A 23,077-nucleotide genomic window follows, 5' to 3' on the forward strand; every position below is an offset into this window, starting at 1 on the left:
TTAGGTATGAAATCCAAAATCATGGATCACTTCATTCTCACATTATGCTATGGCTCCATGATGATGATGATGTTGATCAAGTTACAAATGAAATAGATGCCCACGTTCCATAGGAAGAAGACCGAGTTCCACAGCTTTCACATGCTTCTTCAGCGATGAAACTATGAAGGTTGGTGCAAAGAAAGCAGATCCACAATTGCAGTAGTTCTAGCAAGCATGATCCACATATTTTAGGCAAATGCAAGTATGGCTTTCCATTTGATGGCCATCCAGACACAAAGCCATCAGTAGATCCAAAGACTTGTATTTTTGCCCAAACGAAAAACACCAAAATGTCATCCTGTATCATGCTGCAGTACTATTACTATGGCAAGGACATATGAATATTCAAAGAATCACAAATATCGGTCTATCGTACTATCTGCTGAAGTATGCTATGAAAATAGAACCGGTAGGTAGACTAAACCTAAAGCTCGAGAATGCCAAGCGACTAGGCCTTGACACACTAGATCCATTGAAGCTAAAGATGATCTCAGCATATGTCTTGTCAAAGCTGACGTCACTGACTGAGGTAACATTGGCATGCTTGCAAGTACCAACAATCCATTGCAGTAAAGCTGTGTACTCGATTGACTCCTCCCCTCCAAAGCTTCATCAAAGATACTGGCGAAACTATTGTGTCACAATAATGCATCCAATTGATACTTACTGTGCGTGCCTGGTGGTACTAGAGCACCTCACATTTCAGCAATATTGGAAATCCTTCACGCACCAAAAGGAATGAAGGCGCCAGAGAACCCATGCAATGATGAAGGATTTATTCACGAACTATGTATACCCCAGCACATGGCTGGTACACTTCACCGATTACCATCCTGCCCACCACTTTGAGGGCTTCTTCAACGAGCTACTTAAGAAGGTTACCTTCACGAATGAGAACGAATTGCTCTCTACATCCAATCAGACAAGGTTGTACTTTTTTGAATGTAACATGCGTGGGATTATCCAGACAGAGCAAGACATTGATACACGTCTCGAATTACTGTAAGATTCATATGCTTGTTGATGAGACAAGACAACAAATAACCAACGTGATCTTACAAAAGAGCCCTCTACGAGTCATGGATGATACTTCTCTGACCATTTGTGAGGATGGGAGCAACAACACACTCGAGAGGAGCCGAATCAGAATTCTGCAATTACTAGACGAATTCAAAGGGATGAAAGATAGTATGCTAATAGAAGATCAAAGTGCTATCTACAAAAACATCTTCGAGAAATTTCCTTTATATCACAAATCTCCTCATTCTTTTAGAATCTTCCTTACCTATTAATTTTACCACTCTATTATTATATTCCCTCAATACAATATTTTACTCTTATTATAAAAGTTCAGACTACCATTAGGAAAGAAGGGAACTCATTTTGGGGCCCTGCAAGAAATTCACTATTTACCTATTTTTGTTGCACTCAAAATATGAAAAATGCCATAGAATACGGATACTTACTGCAAAAGTGTCAATCTAGTACTCAGGCTTCACATTAAATGCACATATAAGATCCTTGATTTTTCGTGTAGTATTTGATAATTTTGACATCGCCAGCGTGTCCGGAGTGGGCCAAAACCCCCAAATCGACCCTAGAGATACCAAAAACCGACGCTCGGAGGCCCAGATAAGGGCAAAATTGCCCAGAAGGGGGGATTTGCACCAAAACACGATTTGGCCAGCTGGACAGTTTTGGTGTCTCCAGGGTCGATTGGGGGGTTTTGGCCTGCTCCGGACGCGCTGGCGATGTCAGAATCATGAAATACTGTACAAAAAACCATCTTTTGAAGATCACGTATGCCAAACATAATAAAAGAAAAAGATTTTGAATATGACTTATTTTATAATTTTACATGGTTTTTGGTATTTTTCCAATGTTACATTGGCCCTTTTGTGATTGGTCGAGAGCCTATTTTTCTAAACCCTAAAAGGCCTCGAAATGAGCGCCCTTTTTTCCTAATGATGGTCTCAATCATTGTTTCAAATCATGAACTTCAAGCCCTCAAGCTATTTTTCCTTGGCTGTTTGCTTAACATATCCCCCCTAAAGAAACAATTCATGAGGGTTCGACACTTGTTTATTGATGTAGACTCTTTAATCTTCTTCATTTGTTGATGTAAATTTCTTTGGCTTCTTTGATGTTTATCTTCTGTTGGCTTAGATTTTTCTTTTCTTTTCTTTATTAATGTAGATCTTCTTGTCTACTCCTTTGTTTGATGTTGATTTTTGTCATTCTTATTAACTATTGTTATTCTTTTTACTTCTTGATTGCTTTCGGCTTTATTTTGTTATTTTCTTCTTCTTCATTGCATTCGATATCTTTTTTGATATCTCCTTCCTATATATTGCTTAACTTGTCTTTGTATTGTGTCTACCTTGTGTTAGAAAGGACCCAACAGAGGGGGTACACACAGCAGAAGACTTATAGTAATTGCCCAGGAGCTCACACAGTGTGGAGTGGGGTGTGGAATCACAAACTTCTTTACTTAATGTGCATAACATAGATGTGCAAACTCATCAATAGACAATGAACCAGCCAGATAGAGAGATCACCAAAATATATTTCCGTCCAAAACTATGGACACAATACAAAAGATATAGATCCAGAGTCCCACCAATGGTGTGGTCCTCTGATCTTACCACATGGTCCTTCTCCTATTAGCCAGTTATCTCTAGACTCGAGCCCGCATGCTCCACCTTGAGCTTCTGTAGACTTTCCATCCAGATCCCTTCCACCTTGTTGTCTTTGCACCAACCTAGGTGGGCAGCTCTCCCAGCTCTTAGTTTGCAGCTCCTTGTGCTCCCTTCACCTCCTGAACACAGGCCCAAGGAAGCTCCTTTGATGCTCCTATCTGCTGGCTATTTGTTACTGCAAGTGATGATGATCACAACACCTTGCTGCCCTAGAAGACAGCCAAAAGGTCTAGCCCTTCCTGGCTAAGTCTGCAGCCCTTTTGCACTCTCTCACCTCCTATATAGATAGGCCCAGAGAGTAGGCTTCCTGCTACCCCTTTCTGCCCTGGAACTGCTGGATGCTGGATAATGAAATGAGGCAAGTGCCTCTCCTGTTATAGGCCCTAATGGGCTGGCAGAAAATCGACCAGTCAGGCTGCCTATGGCCGACCCAAACAGGCCGACTAGGCCCTGACCTGCTGGTCTACCTATAAATGCCCCTTTGGGGCCCTCTTTTCTAGGACCTTTGGCCCACACTTCAAGGCAGGGTCCTAGCCCCTAGGTCTGCCCTACATAAGGCTTGGTTGGCTGGCTCCAACTAGCCCAACCAGCCTCTTCATATAGCCGACTCCCTCTATTGGTCTGCCCCATCCTATTGCACCCCTTGTCGACACCTTGATCTACCCAAACATGTGCGCCTCAGTTTCATACTATTGCTTATGTCATCCGTGAGCTCATGGCCTCTTCTGTTGGGTCCCTATTGCTATCCTTTGCTCTGACTTATGCTCCTGCAGATCAGCCAGGTACCCTCCTCTCTTCTTTTGGGGCACATCCTGCCCTAGGTCTCCCTCCCCCATGCTCTCCTCATATAGGGGCTTACAGATGGGGAGGTGACCATTCCAACAACCCCTCTCACTGACATATCCAGGCCCAATGCCAACATGTCGATGAAGATGCTCCAGTAACTCCTTGGTCGTAGTCCTTTGGAACTTTTCGATGTCGAAATCTTTTCCTGGCTTTTCATCCAGTGGCTCCTGCTCCACTAGGACTGGTTCCGCTTCCGCACACCATCCTGGTACATAGGTCCATCTTTGGTAGTACCTCCTGGCACCACCAACTTCAGTCACGTTCCCGCCTGTGAACTGAGTAACCTAGCCTCTACGATCTTCCAACTTTCCCCCTCATAATGAGTGAATAACCTGGAGTCTTCCAGGCACCATGCTCTGAGGGTCTATTTCAACCCACCCTTCCTTTGGCAAGGTCTGTAATAAAAGTACATCTCCAGATAACCTGGACTGTGAACTTTAAACACACCTGACTGAACCTGAATCACCCTCCTTCTCGCAAGGGCACAATCCTCCAGTCGTGGAAGTTGATTCCCTAGAGCTTTTGAATCAGGATTGTCCTTCAGCAAGGTCCTTGCCTTCAAGCTCCCACACCTGTGAGCCTTCTACTTGGGCTCTGATACCATGTTAGAAAGGACCCAACAGAGGGTACACATAGCTAAATACTTACAGTAATGCCCAGGAGCTCACACAGTGTGGTGTGGGGTGTGGAATCACAAACTTCTTTACTTAATGTGCATCACATAGATGTGCAGACTCATCAATAGACAATGAACCATCCAGATAGAGAAACCATCAAAATATATTTCCATTCAAAACTATGGACATAATACAAAAGATATAGATCCAGAGTCCCACCAATGGTGTGGTCCTTTGATCTTACCAAAGGTCCTTCTCCTATCAGCTAGTTATCTCTAGACTCGAGCCCGCGTGCTCCACCTTGAGCTTTTGTAGACTTTCCGTCCAGATACCTTCCACCTTGCTGTCTTTGCACCAGCCTAGGTGGGCAGCTCTCCTAGCTCTTAGTCTGTAGCTCCTTGGGCTCCCTTCACCTCTTGAACATAGGCCCAAGGGAAGCTCCTTTGCTGCTCCTATCTGCTGGCTGTTTGCTGCTACAAGTGATGATGATCACAGCACCTTGCTGCCCTAGAAGACAGCCAAGGTCCAGCCCTTCCTGGCTAAGTCTACAGCCCTTGTTGCACTCTCTCACCTCTTGTAGATAGGCCTAGAGAGTAGGCTTCATGCTACTCCTTTCTGCCCTCGAACTGCTGGATGCTGGATAATGAAATGAGGCAAGTGCCTCTCCTTTTATAGGCCCTAATGGGCTACCAAAAGTCCGACCATTCAGGCTGCCTATGGCCGACCCAAACAAGCCGACCAGGCCCTGACTTGGTTTGCCTATAAATGCCCCTTTAAGGCCCTCTTTTCTAGGGCCTTTGGCCCACACTTCAAGGCAGGGTCCCAGCCCCTAGGTCTGCCCTACATAAGGCCTGGTTAGCTGGCTCCAACCAGCCCAACCAACCTCTTCATATAGTCGACTCCCTCTGTTGGTCTGCCCTATCCTATTGCGCCCCTTGTCGATACCCTGATCTGCTCAAACATGTGTGCCTCAGTTCCATACTACTGCTAACATCATCTGTGAGCTCATGGCCTCTTCTCTTGGGTCCCTACTGTTGTCCTCTACTCTGCCTTATGCTCCTGCAGATCAGCCAGGTACCCTCCTCTCTTCTTTTGGGGCACATCCTACCCTAGGTCTCCCTCCCCCACACTCTCCTCATATGGGGGCTTACAGATGGGGAGGTGACCATTCCAACACCTTGAGTTTTGCTTCTCGTTGCTTCATTGGTGTTTGTTGATGCTAATTTTAAAGTCCTAACTTGTGTCTTCTTCAATGGTCTTCTTGTCCTTTGGTTATCTTTGATGTTTGCTATAGAAAAATTCCATTGTTTTTCACTATGGCCCCATAATGAAAATTTTGGAGGGTATCTTTGACTTTCCTTTGTCTTCTCAATTTCTTATAGGTTCTTACATCATATGCCATAATTGTCATCTCGAATCATAGTGAACTTTTAGAGTGTCCAAACCGTCCAGATTTTGACTCTCACATCAACCAACTAGAAACTGGACTCAACTATCATATCATCATTTCACAACCTCTTATTTGACCATCCAATCATAAATTATTCTTCATGAATTGATCATTTTTCTTTAGGCCAACTATCTAGTCACACGGCCTGACCTAGTTCCTATACTTGTATTTAATGATGTTGTACTAATATGGCAAATATGTGTCATTATTTTTTGTGCTCCATTCATCATAGGAGTCTTACCTAATGACTTGTCTTTTCAATGGACCAAACATGTTTCAAATAAATTAAATCAGTGGCGTGGACCCCATATCTATATTTGTTGAATTGAATCCAAAAGAACTTTAATATACTCGTCATTTCTTGTCGACTTTCATTTTTTTAAGTGATAAATTTAATGTAAAATTTTTTGGTTGAAAATTGGATCCAAGTTCAAATAAAATATCATTCATTTTGTTAAGTGGGAAATTTAATGTAAATTTTCTTGGTTGAAAATTGGATCCAAGCTCAAATAAAATATCAAACTAAAACAAGTGAAAATCCCAAAAAAATATGAACCAAAGTATGTACCTATATAGTATTTGATGAATCATCAGTTCTTTCTTAGAATAGACTCTATGTCTAGTAATCTCTTGGGTAGGATTTTATGTTTTCTTCGCAATAAAATCTTGTCTTTTCATCAATTTTCATGCCGATTAGTTAATGACATATGGATAGACATATGGGCATATCACCCTACAATTATTTCATAACTATATCATTATTTTGTTTTCCGAATAAGATCTCATCACACCTATGTCTTTTGTTTGCCGACCTTGATAGTCTCTCCTTTTGCTTCATGCATAGACTTTTCTTTTGGTTGATATTTGATTGTTGGTAACCTTGAAATTGTAATCGCTTCCTTGTATGTTTTCCAATTTGCTTTGACTTTGAAATTTGATTAAAAGATTCCCATGTTTATAAAAAGAGAAAATGTTAACTTAATTATGCACTTCACCTCTTGTTGTTACTAGTATAATACTGGTCCCTTTGTTGAAACTTCTCAATAAATTGTTATAAAAAAGTCTTTTAATAGTTGCTAAAGTTGATTAGCCTAGTACTTTGATGTTAAGAGAACTTCTATGACGATCTTCAAATATCTTGCAACTAGATTTAGCTATTCATGATGAATCCCAAACTTTTCTTCAATAATTGCCATCAATACTATTGAGAAAGCATCGAAATATCTCCATTGCGTTAATTCTGCCTATGTGCTCCTTTGGATTAAAATTATCATAGTAGAACTTTGGAATAATGATCTTATGATTGGACCTAAAATATTCTTGTAATGTCATCAAAATAAAATCTTTTGATGTTGATTATCTCTTGCTTTTAAATTATCTTGAAATTTACTTCACGAATGGGCACGTTTAGATATGTAAATATAAATATACATATATCTTGAAATCTACTTCACGAATGGGAACTTTTAGAAATCTACTTCACGAATGGGCACGTTTAGATATGTAAATATAAATATGTAAAAGTACCCATTCGTAAAGTAGATTTCAAGACATATGGGCACGTTTAGATATGTAAATGTTACATATCTAAACGTTGTTTACATATCTAAACGTGACCATATGTCTTGAAATCTACTTTACAAATGGGTACTTTTACATATTTATATTTACATATCTAAACGTGCCCATTCGTGAAGTAGATTTCTAAAAGTTCCCATTCGTGAAGTAGATTTCAAGATATATGTATATTTATATTTACATATCTAACCGTGCCCATTCGTGAAGTAGATTTCAAGATTATGAGAGAGAGAGAGAGAGAGAGATGTATATGTGTGTGTATGTATATGCATATGTATTCGTATATGTAGGTACACACGCGCACGCACATGTATATGTGCATGCGTATGTGTGTACATACATGCGCATGTGTGTGTCTCCACAATCTAACATGATCCCTTAGGTAGACTTTGGAAGATTCACAGAAATAGATGCAACTATTATCCAGGGTGTCCCGGCTTCAAATAATCCCTCCAATTCTCACAAGGTTATGAACTCAAATTATGGCTTTGTTCAAGAATGGCTTGAAGACTGTCTCAAATGAATTCAAATGAAGAATGTTGGCTCATGGCCTTTGTTAACCATTTTGATAGTTTGATCAGTCGAAATCATCTTCACCACTCTATTCGTATTTATCCAACTTGCCAATTGTAGTCAAGTCACCAATTGCATTAGTAGTAATGAATTAATGAATCATCACACCAACTAATCTCAACACAATTATGCTTGATATGCAAACATCAAAATACAGGAATCACCCACAATACTAACCATCTAGGCTAATAAAACACAAGTCCAATTAGGCATCCCTAACGAAACCACACTGCATTTCCTAGAACCCCCATACATTCGGTACAATCCTATGGAATAGTTTGCCATGGTCAACATAGACTATAACATAATATAATATCCCTAGCAAGTATTTAACCTACCCAGCTAACTTGTCTTCTATCTTCTAACTCAATAGATAAGGATTCATGAAAACAAGTCCAATACCAAGAAGTAGAATTGGGAAGATGGTAACCCATAAGGAAATTCTTTTGATTTTTTTTCAATATAATATTTCTTTGCCGTTTTAAATGGAGAGTCTATAATCAATTCTACATGAAATGACTATACATCATTTTAAAAAAAAAAGAAGCTTCATGTGATGCATTGAATATTTTTCAAAACATCTATAATATTCAAAGAAGGTTCAACAAAATTTCTTTAGAGATATACATCATGGCCATTTTGAACAAAATGAATGGCATGCCTTTTCAAATCAATCTTCAAAGTATCACTCTTGTCAGAAAACCACTCTACCGGCAACATAAGATCTACCTTGTCTAGATTTATTACAATGACCTGAGATTGTTCTTTTTATCTTGATTAAATCCTTAGGTCTAAACATAAACGGACTAAATTTACAATCACAACATTCTAAATGAAAATTTTTAATGGAGGAAACCATTGACTTCCATGATCTGGAACGATATAAACTCAAGTACCAAGCTGCATACATCGGAAACATAATCCTTCTTTGCATGACTTGGCCAACTCTATGATCAATTCTTTTCTTCGAATGTGTAGTGTTCATATTGTCATTCCTAAAGGTAGTGGAAAACTCTTTTTTTTAATTCTCAAAATTCTCTCTCTATCAAGGGATTAGGAGACTTATGGGTGGCTGCAATCGTGTCATCATATATCTAAGCTACATCATGGCCGTCATACTAGTTGCTGGGAGGTGTCTCATCCGATTTATTGCTAACGTCCGAAGATTCCACCGGAACGCTCTGATACCAATGTAAAAAGCCCTGCTATCTACTGAGTGCACGAGTGTGGCTGTTGTAGCAGCAATTAAGGCTAGAGCTAGATAGGCTGCTGTTATTGAGGCTGAACCCGTAAAGGATGTGCTAAATCTGTAGAATCTGATGGACAAATGACCACAAGGCTAAAGGTGCCTGTGACACTGCCTAATTCACGACTCCACCTCCTGTTGAGCTGCCTCAGGAAGTAAATGTCTTTATCCAGAGCCTCAACTATCTTGTTGGTGATGCAAAAAGGACTGGCATCTAGAGCTACCTTTGGGACAGCCCCTCATTTGTGCTTGCTCTCCTCTTGTGCTGGTTAATTTCCTGTACTCTGTAACTCTGCATGAGGAGCCGCCTTGCTTGGATAAACTTCTCTCTACTAAAAATATTGCCGCCACTCAAAACAAAGAAAAGGCTCTTTGATAAACCGAAGAAAAGGTTGGCCTAAAATTATCATATACATTCATACACAATTTTGTCCATTTCGTTTTGTTCATATTGGTTGGTGAAGTTGTCAACAATCAATTTGGCAAAGTTGGGGAAAACTGTTGCTGCCTGCAAAGCAACTTTCCCAAATCAACTTTGCAATGACAGCATGCCATTGATAAATCTCTTCCTAACATTCCTATATTTTTGCAGGATAAAGAAAAAAAGCTCAGATGCTTCTGCAAAGATCGCTTCAGAAACAAAACTGGCTTTTGCTCTCAAAAATACCACCTCCATGTCTTCAAATTGGTTTGCAACATACTTAGTAAACATGTCACCAAAATAAACACGTGGTTCACTCCACAATGAATATGACACACCAGCTTCATCTTTACAGGAAAGATGGCGTAACCAACGCATCCAATCCAAGGAGTTCCCTTCTGGAGTGCCCAGAGCAGTCAGTACCGTGTCAAATGCAGTTTTGAAGTCAGCTTGGCTAGCAATGATAGCCAAAAGATTTTTTATAAAGGCATCAAAAGTCAGCTCATTTACCAAATCTGAGCTACGCTTATTTGATTTTTGATGATGCAAAGGCTTTGCCGCAACCAAGCAGGCTTTTCTGAATACACTGTATCTATCTCCGCAAGACCTTATTGCAACATGCAGCAACCCTGTATAAAGCTCTCGTAATCCACTCATAGAAACACTTACCACAGCTTCTCTATTGCCGACAATAGCTTCCCAGTTGTGCTGTTTGGACCAGCAGTGTAATGACATATGGATGAAGCCTTCCCAACTGTATACCAATAACAAAATGTTCAGAACTTTCAATGAATAACACCAACAAAGAAAAACATCCATAGAACACATCAAATGTTGATGATCATGTAACCTGTCCCTTCTTTAATTTACCTACTCTTTTTTTATTTTAGTAATAGCTTACTAGGTTTACCTCAACTTACAGTTTTCACTTCAGAATGGTCCAGAGTCCAAGCCTTGATCCTACTTGAGATGTCAAACCATAGACATATCATATATACATAGACTTCAAACTGGCATTCATACTCATACATTCAGCACACTAGAGTACATGTGCAGCAGCCCGTAGCCAATTTGGTACACATAAAAACCAAAATGCTGAATTTTCTCAACCATGCAAAAAGGAAAGAGAGGTTGCAAGTTGTCTAATGTAAAGATCATAGATATGATTCCCCCAAAGGACCAATAATGTCTGTATCTTCCGTGCTTAAGATCTGTCACTTGTATTTTATGAGGAAGAGGGGAACTAGAAAAGGGAAAGGAGGTGAAACAGTACCAGACTTGGAGTAGGAAGGGAGAGAAGGGGGGGGAGAAGAGAGATAAAGAAAGAAAGTCATATTATCGTCCGCGGGAGGCCTCACGGGCCTATGGGACAAAAGACAAAATTGTCGAAATGACTTACATCATCTGGAATCTGGATAAACCAGAGAGTCGAGGAGTGCACATAGCATCTCAGCTCGATTATTATAACACACCTCTACATACTAACTCAATAAAGAAAGGCATTCATAACATCAGCTTAAGACTGAGAGTCTTTGGGTTTAGATTTGAAATCTCTAATTAAAGCTATTCCATCTCAATACACGGCCCATTTTTCAGCTTTACGTGCATCTTTCACTTGTTGGAATTATAGATATAATTCAGCAGTGACCAATGTAATATAATAAGTTAGTTAGGGGCACTTTTCCCTCATTTAGAGGTTTTTCCCCCTAACTGCAGTTAGTTCACTAACTATGGTTAGTGACTACTAAGGTTTTGTCACTATGACAAAACCTTATCAACTCTACTTTGTGTTGTACTCTTTTACACTCTATTTTGCAACTACAGCTTCCAAGCTTTCGACTCTCTCACTCTCTCTAGCTCTCACTCTCTCCATCTCCTTCATTTGGTATCAGAGCAGGTTCTAGGCCTTTGTGCCCTCTGCTCCTCCTTCATACCAGCGCCTAGCCTACAGCTCCAGCCCGCTCCAATCTGACCGTACAGTCCGTACGACTGTACGGCATCCTGACGCATCGACGGCCGTACATATCTGCTGATCGTACATCGCCGTACCAGCTTCGAAACTGTTCGTCATCTACTGCCGTACTTCGCCGTACCAGCTCCGTACTTCGCTGTACCAGCTCTGTACCTGCAGCCGTACTGCGCCGTACCAGCTCCGTACGTTGCGTCATCTGCTTCCGTACAGCGCCGTCTGTACCGCGCCGTACATCGCCATCCGTACATTGCAACAGCATCTGTACCTGTCGTCGACGTACCAACCGTACAGTGCCGTACAAACTGTACGGCATTTCCGTACTGTCTTCAGTACAGTACATCCGTACTGAATCTGCCTCAGTACAGCAGGTGTTCTTTGACAGGCTTCTCTTGCAGAAAAATACAGTTTGGTGCAGTTATTTTGGAGTACATTTGGGGCATTTTTGCATATTGCAGCCATTGCAATCATTGTGCAATTTTGGAGCTACATCTGGAGAAAAATTGGAAATATAGTCTAAAATTTGGGGCTTTTGTCTTAAAATTGCAGATTTGGGGTTTTTAGCATTCTGACCCCTTTCTGGCTGCAATTTCTAGCCACAAATTGGGGCTTTTGTGTTGGGAGAGCATCTTTTGGAGTATTCAGTACATACTGCCTTTCTTGGAGTGTTTGGAACACTTTTGGCAGATTTTGGAGAGTGTTTTATGCTTGGACAGATTTCTGACAGCTCAAGTGCAGAAATCTAAGTTGCATATACAGCCCGTGCTTGGGTGTGGTTTTTGGGAGTTGTGCATTTTATTCCCAGTAAGGGAATTCAGCTTTGTATCTGCTTCAATCTCTTTTTCAGATATGGCCCATCAAAATCAGAATGAGTTTCAGTTCGGTGGTCTTTCACAGGAAGACAAATTGGATGGTACCAACTACTCCCTCTGGAGTTTCATGGTACGTAATATTCTGATTTCTCGCAATTTATGGGATTATGTCAATGGGGATGAAATCCGACCAGCAAATATTGCACCTGCTACCCCTCCTCACCAAGGAGGTGGAAGAGGTCGTGCACAAGTTGCAGCTGCAGGACAAGTTGTTGGTGCAGCTACAGTCAATACTCCTGAGCAAAAGAGATGGGATTCACGGGATGCCTTAGCCTTGTCTTGCATCTCTCTTTCAGTGAAAAGATCAATCATTCCGCATATCCGGTCGTGTAAGACCTCCAGGGCAGCGTGGGATATTTTGGAAAGCATGTATGCAGCACGGAATGATGCCAGGGTATCTTTTTTAAAAAGAGAGTTGAGCAATACACATATGGAGGAGGGTGACTCCATGTCAACCCACCTCACTAAGCTACAGGATCTCAGAGAGCAGTTATTAAACATAGATGAAATTATTCCTGATTCAGAGATGATTACAACCACTCTGAATTCTCTTCCTGAGTCTTATCTCAACTTTCATACTTCGCTGAATTTATCATTGAGGGGGGGTGCAAATCCTCTTTCTTTTCATGAGCTAATAGGACTCCTGCTTCAGGAAGAGCAGACCAGGAAAAATTTGGCTTCACGTGCAGGTGAACAAGCCATGCTCTCAAAATTCAAATCAAAAACAAAGGGACAGGCAAAAACAGCAGCAAATCAGCCTTCCAGTGGGTCAGGACAGCCTTCACAAAAGGCTAAAAGTGATGCAAGCAAGCCCAAAAAGAAGGGTTTTTGTCACTACTGCAAAAAGCCAGGTCATCACATAGCAGAATGCAGGAAAAGGATTGCAAAGGAAAAGAAAAACAGCTCAGGAATGGCTGTTTCAGATTCAGCCCCTTGTGCATCTGACAGTGGGGATGCTGCAGCCAACTTTGTTGGTCAAGATTATGCCTTTTTATCTTGCATTTCTGATTCTAGGTTGGCTGTTCCAGATGCTCGGGATAGTACAGCTTCTTGCAGTGATGATACATATGCATTTTTGACTTGCAGTTTTGACTCTCCTTCAGATGCATCTGCTTTCAGTGTTGATGAAACACTGAACACATGGTATTTTGACAGCGGTGCATCCAAGCACATCACTTCGAGGAAGTGTCTTTTTACTTCCTTGCATCCACCCCCTGTTGGTAAGAAAGTCACTTGTGCCAACAACTCCTCATATTCAGTACGTGGCACAGGAGAAGTTGAGCTCACTGCAATTGATGGCTCAATTTTCAGACTTTCTGATGTCTTATATGTGCCTGGCATAACCAAAAATCTCCTTTCAGTGTCCACTCTTAACAGAGAAGGATTTCAGGTCATCTTTGAGGATGACAAATGTGCTGTCCGGGACAGGGAAGCTAACTATGCCTTAATGTTATCTGGTACTCTGCTGCGTGGGCTTTTTCAGCTTGATATTTTTCAGAAAAGAGCAGCTCATGCTTTGGCAATTTCTACCCCTACAGTTGCCATGCAAAATGCAGAATTATGGCATGCCAGATATGGCCACATGCATTACAACAGCTTAATGACACTTCAGAAATTTTCAATGGTTAATGCATTGCCACCTCTTGAGATACCTCCTCCACATGCCTGTGAAGGGTGCATTTTAGGTAAAATGCATAGATTTCCCTTCAAGAAGGATGGTTCAGTTAAAGCTGTTCGCAAATTGCAGCTTATACACAGTGATGTCTGTGGTCCCATGAGGGGGTGGTCATCTCTACTTTGTCACATTTATTGATGACTACTCCAATTTTACTTGGGTTTATGGGCTGAAAAAGAAATCTGAAGTGTTCACAGTGTTTAAACACTTTTCAGCCATGGTTGAAAATGAAACAGGGCTCAAGATACAGACATTACGCACGGATAGAGGTGGGGAATACCTATCTGCAGAATTTGATGCTTTTCTCAAACAAAAGGGTATTGTGCATCAGCTCACAGTCAAGCTGACCCCTCAGCAAAATGGCAAAGCTGAGAGGAAAAATAGAACCCTCATGGAGATGGACAGATGTATGCTGAAAAGCAAACACACGCCTCATAAATTCTGGTTAGAGGGTTTGATGTGTGCCAATTACATTTTGAACAGGGCTCCCACTAAGGCTTTAAAAACAAAAACTCCTTTTGAGGTCTGGAATGACAGGAAGCCTTCAGTGGATCACTTCCGAGTCTTTGGATGCCTTGCCTATGCACATGTGCCAGTTGAATTTAGGCACAAGTTGTCAGATAAAGCCATCAAATGCATATTTGTTGGATACAGTGCAGAAAGCAAGGGGTATCGTCTCTACAATCCTGCTACACGCAAAATCATTGTAAGTAGAGATGTGATATTTTCTGAAAATTCAGCTTACACTCAGGCTGATTTTCAAATGCCTTCACCTTCAGAAGATGTCTTTCAAGGGTTGCTACCCATTGCTTTGGGTTCCCCTGCTGATTTTTCTGATCCAAATCAGAATTTACAGCAACCTTCAAATGCTTCAGTTCCGCCACGGGATGTCATGCCTCCTCCATAGGAAGTGGAACAAGTGGTACAGCAAGAAATTGCAGACATACATGCAGCAAAAACAGTCCCAAACTGGCTGTTACAGACTCTCCGGGAGAGTAAACTTGATGCTCCGTTACCTGGCAGGACTCGCAGTGCAGCAAGGCACATGGAAGGTGCTAATTCAGTGGAATCAGCATATGCAGGTACTCTCCTTGATGAAGAGGAGCCTGCCACATTTGAAGAGGCACAAGGTAATGTGCATTGGATGAATGCCATGCACGATGAGTCCATTGCAAAAAATCAGACTTGGGATGTTGTGGACTTGCCACAGGGTAAACATGCTATTGGCACACGATGGGTATTTAAAGTCAAACGGAAGCCAGATGGCTCCATTGACAGATATAAAGCCAGGCTGGTTGCTAAAGGCTATGCTCAGAAAAAGGGCATAGATTATCAGGAGACTTTTGCTCCTACATCCCGGATGACTACCATCCAATCAGTAATTGCAATGGCTGCACATTTTGAGTGGAATGTTCATCAGTTGGACATCAAAACAGCGTTCTTAAATGGGGACTTGCTGGAAGAGGTGTATGTCAAACCACCTCCGGGTTTTGGAATTACAGCAAATGCACTTCAAGTCTGCAAGCTTAATAAAGCTTTATATGGGCTGGAACAGGCCCCTCGTGCATGGTATGCCAAGATACATGCCTTTTTGACCAGCAAGGGGCTGCACAATAGTCCTACTGAGAGCACCCTCTACATCAAGATGGATGGGGGGGAAATATTAGTCATCCTTCTTTATGTTGATGACTTACTGCTCACAGGGTCCAATGACGACAAAATTGCAGATTTCAAAACTGATTTGCAGACCCACTTTGATATGTCAGATTTGGGGCTGCTTCATTTTTATTTGGGGATCCAGTTCTCTCATGAGAGACGTGGCACTGTTATGTCTCAGTCCAAGTATGTTCAGAAACTTTTGGACAGATTTAACATGCTAGAGTGTAAGCCCATATCTACTCCTATGGAACCGGGGCTGAAACTCACAATGCATGATGCAGGAGAATCAGTTGATGCCACACTTTACAGTCAAGCTGTTGGATGCCTCATATATCTCTGCAATACTAGGCCTGATATTCAGTTTGCAGTATCTCAGGTGAGCAGGTACATGCACAGCCCCAAAACTATGCATTGGCAGGCAGTTAAGCGCATCTTCCGTTATTTGCAAGGCACCAAGTCTTTTGGCTTACTATTTCCCAGGGGGGGTGACTTGCAGATGCATGCCTACAGTGATTCAGATTGGGCTGGTGATTATGACACTAGGCAGTCCACTAGTGGCAATTGTTTCTTTTTGGGAAAATCTTGCATTTCATGGCTGAGCAAGAAACAATCTACAGTGGCTACCTCATCATGTGAAGCTGAGTACAGGGCAGCTTTCACAGCAACAGTTGAATGTGTCTGGCTGAGACGTTTATTTGCTGATCTTCATCTGTCTTTGGAGGGTCCTTCTCCAATTCTCACTGATAGTCAGAGTGCCATTGCAGTGGCAAAGAATCCAGTGTTTCATGCTCGCACGAAGCACATTGAGGTTCACTATCACTACGTCAGAGAGAAGTTGCATGCAGGAGAGATCAGTATGATCTTTGTGTCCACACATGACAACGTTGCAGATATTTTCACCAAAGCACTACCACGTGAGAAGTTCGAGGCATTTCGCAGTGCCCTGAACTTATATCCGTTTGGTGATTGATCAGCCTTGTACATGACATTGGCACTGCAGGGGGGTGTTGGAATTATAGATATAATTCAGCAGTGACCAATGTAATATAATAAGTTAGTTAGGGGCACTTTTCCCTCATTTAGAGGTTTTTCCCCCTAACTGCAGTTAGTTCACTAACTATGGTTAGTGACTACTAAGGTTTTGTCACTATGACAAAACCTTATCAACTCTACTTTGTGTTGTACTCTTTTACACTCTATTTTGCAACTACAGCTTCCAAGCTTTCGACTCTCTCACTCTCTCTAGCTCTCACTCTCTCCATCTCCTTCATCACTTTGGTGAGCTCGACATTCCTCTGTTTCAGCTGAGTTGGGGTGAGTTCCCCGGAAATCCAAATCCTTGTGCCCTTCAACTTGTTTGTTTATTGAAGAATCTTAGTTCTTCCTGCCCTCTCTGAAAAACACATGTACTTGCATTCCCGTCATTTTCGTCCCACTCAACCTATGGTATTTCCTTCTTGAGGCATGCGATCTTCTCATCTCTGTGTACTACTCTTCTACACTAAAGCAGCCAGCCAAGATTTAGATACCACTCTTATATATATATACCTTTGTAAGACAATAATATATCCAATCATACAAATTTAGATTTTTTGTTGTTCTACAGACCCAAAAATCTACACAGAAAATAAAAGAGAAAATGAAAGAGAAGAAAAAAGAGGTAAACAAAAACTTTTATGAAAAACAAAAGGAAGACATACTTAGCAAGCAAAGCAACACTTATGTTGTCATTAGTGCCCAAGCATAAGCAGCTCCTTCTCGCAAGGGTACTATCCTCTAGTCGTGGAAGTCGATTCCCAAGAGCTTCTAAAACAGGGTCGTCCTTCAGCAAGGTCCTTGCCTTCAGGCTCCCACACCTGTGAGCCTCCTACTTGGGCTTTGATACCATGTTAGAAATTAACCAACAGAGGGTACACACAGCGGAAGACTGATAGTATTGCTCGGGAGCTCACACAGTGTGGTGTGGAATCACAAACTTCTTAAACTTATGTGCATAGATGTGCAAGCCAGTAAATAGACAATGCTTAGAGACAAATATAGAAGCAACACTTTATATTTCTGTCCGTCCACAAAGTAGGACAGGATACAATACCAAAAGGTTCTCCTACTAAATGTCAAGCACTTCTAGTTCTCTAAGCCAGTGTGCTCCACCTCGAGCATATGTAGACTCTCTGTCTAGAGTGTTCTTCTCAACCTTGCTGCCCTGAATGTCAGCCTAGGTAGGCAGCCCTCCAAGCTCAGTCTGCAGCTCTTCCTTCTCTCCTGGTCCTCCGGGAATAGGCTCCAAGAGTAGGTCTCCTGCTGCTCCTGACTGCTGGTCTTTTGCTGCTCCAGAAAATGTTAAATGAAGCCAAGGGGCCTCTGCTTTTATAGGGCTCAAGGCCCTTGAACCAACCGACCTGGTAGGGCCGACCTTTAGGGTATGTTTGAGCCGACCAGTCTCCCCTCCCCCCCCCCCCCCAATCTGTAAACCGACCTGGTTGGGGGCCGTTCTTCAGACCCGCCTGGCCATGTGGCAGCCCGCCATAGGCCCAGGTACTCTGCCCACCTCCTGGCCCTGTTCCCGACCTGTTGCAGGCTCCATACAAGGCCCAAAGACCATGCCATGCAGGCGCCTTTGGCCACTGCAGATCCCGCCTTCAGCCAGGACACCAACAACCCTGTCCTTCATCCAATAGGCCTCCATACAGCCCCGTACAGTGGGGCCTCCGTACCCTGCTGATGTCATCACGCCCTTCACAGAGCCTTGTTGCAGGCCGTACGCCTGCTCTGAGGTCCCGTTTTGCCAAGCCAGATCCAGGGCTACATGCCCCCGCCATCTCTCCTGCACAAGGTCTCTTGTGCTGTCCACATGACAGCTTATGTGCTGCGCATGTGGCAGCCCCATTCTCTGCCCATGTGGCAGTCTATACATCCCTAGGTCCACCTCCCCCATGCTCTCCTAATATGGGGGCTTACAGATGGGGAGGTGACCATTCCAACAGCAAGGCCAACGGAGGAGTTAGGATTCCAGCTATTTTTAGCGGCACTAGGCCAGAGCCTATATAAGGGGTCCAGGGGTTCAGTTTTCATTCACGCAAGTCAAAGCAGGTCTAGCTCTTCCTTGTTGGTTTGGATCCTGGATCGTGTTGTGGATGCGCACCTGCTTTCTAGCGTAGCCTGGATTCCCGTTGCAAACCTGAGGACCTATGGGTGCCTTCTGGTGGTCTAGGAGGTTCAGGACTGGTTGGATGTAGATGTTCATGCCAATAGCCCAGCCTGTGGCTCAGGGGGATGCTCGGATTCTACGGGTCCTGGACCCGTGACCATCACGGTTGGGTGGTGAGCATGCCTTCGCCTCTCTTTGTGGTTCTACAATCAGTCCTGTGTGCAGGTCTGAATTTCTAAGAGCGATCGTGGTCGTGTCACCGCCACAGCCCCATAAAGGGGGTGCATGGGGGGTTGGTTGGGGCAAACTGAGTCGGCTAGAAGGGGCCATCAAGTCGGTCAGTTTGGAGCCCCTTGGGGAGGCATAATATCATCCAGCAGCCAGCAGTTTTGGGAGCAATAGGAGCAGCATGAGACTCACCCTCAAGCCTACGTCCAGAAGGCAGAGGAGACCAAGAAGTGTTGCATACTGAGCTCATCTAGGGCTGGAGCCTAGGCTGTCTTCTAGGGCACCAGGTGCTGAGGTCTTTGGACGGACAGTCTACATACGCTTGAGGTTGAGCACGCACGCTCAGTGATCTAGAGATATCCGGTAGATAGTAGAAGTACCTTGTGGTAAGACTAGAGGACCACATCCTAGTGGGACTCTGGATCTATCTTTTGTATTGTGTCCATAGCTTTGAACAGAAATATATTATTTTTGGTGGTTTCTATATCTGGCTGGATCATTGTCTATTTACATATATTTGAAGTATATAAAGTTAAGAAGATTGTGATTCCACTCAACACACACATTGTGTGGGCTCCTGGGCTATTCTATCAGTCTTCCGCTGTGCGTACCCTCTGTTGATCAATTTCTAACATAAAGATAGAGAAGAGAGGTGTGCAAGAAGACAGACACAGCGGAATATGTACACAGAACAAGCAATAGATGAGGTACAAGCACATATAGAGGATGAAACACCTCTTGCTGCATAGGTACAAGTGTCACTACGGAGATGATGAATTGAAAGAGAGAGAGAGAGAGAGAGAGAGAGAGAGAGAGAAGGGGAGGGGGGGGGGGGGCGAGGGGGAGGGTGGGGGCCTAAAAAATGTGGAGGATTTCTAGTGGGAAAAATAGCATGTGGAGAGGGAAGAATAGCAAAAGGGCCGTAAAATCATTGGAAAATTGAAAATGGCGATTTTCCATTTGTTGTGTATTGCCTTCACGTAGTCCTTCCTTTCGATGGGCCAAAAACCACACATATATTTACCCTACAAGACAGATACACATAATCCAATGAATACCCTTAGAGTCTTGCATCTACCTCTTTCTGTGATTTCCAATATACATCAGCATAGTCATTATCATGAGGACAAGCTGCCTCAAGTCACCCATACTCTTCTCTTTGATTATCAATGAATACTAGGCTTTCGACTCATGACATATAGAACTGAGAGTGAGCTGTGTAAACTGTAAAAATGATGCATAGATACTTGGAGCAGGGACATCAATATGCAAAAGCAAACCACTTAAAATGAGCATTAAAGAACAGCATGATCAATAAAACAAAAGGACCTTGAAGAGAATATCTTACTCAAATGGTGGTTCAATTTCTACTCCAAATGTGACGTGTAGGGAGTAGGTCGTATCTTTACAAAAGATCCTGTGACACTCATTCCATTTATTTACACATTTGCAAGTCCACTCCAGATCTTCACTTTTGAGCTTCATGACACATGAGCGATTGTGAGGTTGATTGAATCCATCATGACTTAAGCACTCTTCACCAGAAATTCTTCCCGATTTATCCATGCACTTGGGTCTTGCATCGGTCTCATTGCATTTAGGGCATGACTGTAAAGGCCTCTGTTGCTCTGAACTTTCAGTATTGGCTTCATGTGGAAAACCCCTTGGAATATAAAGTACATTCCCTTCCGTAAGCAGAATATTCAAAGTTTCCTCACACGAGTAAGCACCTTGAATGCTCCCTCTTGGTGAATAGAGGCGCGGGAGAGATTTTTTTGGACGAAATATTCTCCAGAATTTGGATCCACGCAGCTGCCAGACAAGCACACAATGATCATCATAATGGAGTTCGAAGCCTTGCGAATTGGAAGGTGTTAAGTAAAGGTTTGCCCCTGCAGTTGCCTGTCCAAAGCAAACTGCTAAAGCCTCTGTTATAGCAGCAACCTGAGGGCACCGAAACTCCATGCCTCTTATAGCAATGGTGTACCCTGAGTCATAAGCATCCAGACAAGTACAAACCTCCACAGATGAAGGAACCTCTTCCAAACTGCGTCCTCCTAAAGCAAACTTGTGGTAATCCTCTTCTACACCTGTTTGAACAAAGCTGTGCTGTGTGCTTACCGACTTCACAAGCCGGATGTCTTGCCCAAGGACCAAGGGTTTGCCCAGCTTCTCCTTGATCTCTTCAAAAATTACTGATGCTTCAAGCTCATCAGAGAAAAATGGAGGGCAGGTTAAAGTTTCATTCAACAGTTCCTGCAGAAGAAGGGATCCGCTTTCCGCATATGAGCCTTTGCATAATAACCCGGCCCGCGTCTCATGCCCATCTACCCCTTCTTTCCATAAAAGAGGTGAACGCTCCAAATGCTCGTTCCAAAAGTGCTCGAAATTGGGCTCCGATACTCCAAATAAAGACTTCCCTAATTTATCATGGCAATCGCTTGAATCATCGACAGGTTCTTGTTCCATTGCCATCCATACTAATAATTTGGGCAGAATTTGGAACTCTTCAGCGAACAGTCGTGGATAATTCTGGTCATGTAACCTTTTCCAAATTTCTTTCAGACTTTTGAACGCAGAGGCCTTCACATCTTGTGAGATAGCGTCCAACTTAAAGCCGCAACCGTCAAAGATCAAAGCGCCCAAAGCCTCAAGAATTACAGGAAGAATCAGGTTAGCTTTTTCTCCAACACGCCCTCCCTGCCTTGGAAGGACATTTCGAGTTTCTTGAGCAACCGCAGAGCTCGTGATAGACTCTGCACTCACAGAGAGCAAGCGCCTGTCTAAAGCCTCAGTATCCACAATTCATACAGTAATCAACAAAGTTTAGGTAACAAATTTTTATTGACAGTTCAAATCGTGAGCTCCGAGGTACTTACATGAGCTTTTCCACTGCTCCTAAATTGTGTAGAGTTTTTCGCCCCCGTTCACTTGACGCAAGGTCTAAAACAGCATGACACCCAGCCATAAGGGCTTTTGCGTCTTTTGATGTCAGCATGTTAAGAAGGGCCTTGACAACTGTCTTGTCGTTCGCTACTTGAAGAGATGACTGGTAAGAGCTGATTGCCATTGCTCCAAGCAATGCAGCACTCTGGGTGGCCACAGATTTACGACTGGAAGCGAAGGAATTCGGGCATCAGCTGGGATACCGAAACAGGCAAGGCGATGTCGCTAAGACTATAATGAACCTGAATTTCAATAGCAAATCCCCGATGGAAAGCGGATGGGATTGAGGTTATGAACGAAGGCACGTACCGATAAACAAGGAGCGCAGGCAAGGCTGCCAGCAATCCATTGAAGACGATGTCGGGCAATAGAGCTGCAGGGGAGGAAAGGAAGCGTTGGATGGCACGGAAGGAAGGCAAAGCGAGTCGCCAGGAGGGGGGAGGTCGCGAAGGGAGAGCGAGCAATTGGACCATGGAGACGAAAAGGCTGATACTCATTTCTCCCTCTCCCTCTCCCTCTCCGTCTCCCCGCGATGCTCTCCTGCTGGCTATGGCATCGATCGATTGTCCAATCCGGCTGCGACTGGAGCTTTCCATTGTTGTGCATCTGCCTCTGCTGTCTCCGATCGATGAAGCTGCTTCTAGCTCATCATCTGGTTCTGTAATTGTTGGTGCTTCTGCTGGAAGTTGTTGCAATTGAGTTTGAGGTGCATGATTTTTTGGGCGCTTGGAGGGAGGGGACGACGGCATCGTCGTCGTCGTCGTTGTTGTTGTTGTGGTTGAGATTACGAAGGAGACTATATATCTAGAGGCTATCTATCAGCAGGCAGTTTAGGCCCTAGAGCTCTTGTGCTACATTTGAAAATTAATCAATTAGTAACATACATAATCCTCCCTAGTTGAGGTGTTTGATCTTTGTGATATCGTCCCTACGAGACTCCCTTTCCTTCTCCTCCACCTTGTAGAGCTAGTTTGTTAAGGTGCACCGCTAGTTTGTTGGCCCCCACTTGGGACTGCTCGGGGCAAACCCTATCATTAAGGCCATGTTCAACATCTCCCAATTAATTTAATCCTCATGTTTGAGGTCCCTATACCTTTCCCCTGCCTTG

At 43.1% G+C, this 23,077-nt stretch overlaps 1 protein-coding gene across 1 annotated transcript; it reads right to left on the reverse strand.

The window, feature by feature from the left end:
- Positions 1-9,462: 9,462 nt before the first annotated feature.
- LOC147891383 (uncharacterized) lies at positions 9,463-22,779 on the reverse strand. Its single transcript, XM_087390063.1, has 4 exons — positions 22,279-22,779; positions 21,903-22,136; positions 20,372-21,802; positions 9,463-10,226 (listed from the first exon to the last, which is right to left on the reverse strand). Exons 1-4 carry the CDS (start codon positions 22,716-22,718, stop codon positions 9,581-9,583), a joined length of 2,751 nt encoding a protein of 916 aa, XP_087246189.1. The 5' UTR covers positions 22,719-22,779; the 3' UTR covers positions 9,463-9,580.
- Between the last annotated feature and the right edge of the window lie 298 nt (positions 22,780-23,077).

This window comes from Dipteris shenzhenensis, chromosome 18 (assembly GCF_047967505.1).
Source record: "Dipteris shenzhenensis isolate YYH24624 ecotype China chromosome 18, Dip_SZ_1.0, whole genome shotgun sequence".
NCBI lineage: Eukaryota > Viridiplantae > Streptophyta > Polypodiopsida > Gleicheniales > Dipteridaceae > Dipteris > Dipteris shenzhenensis.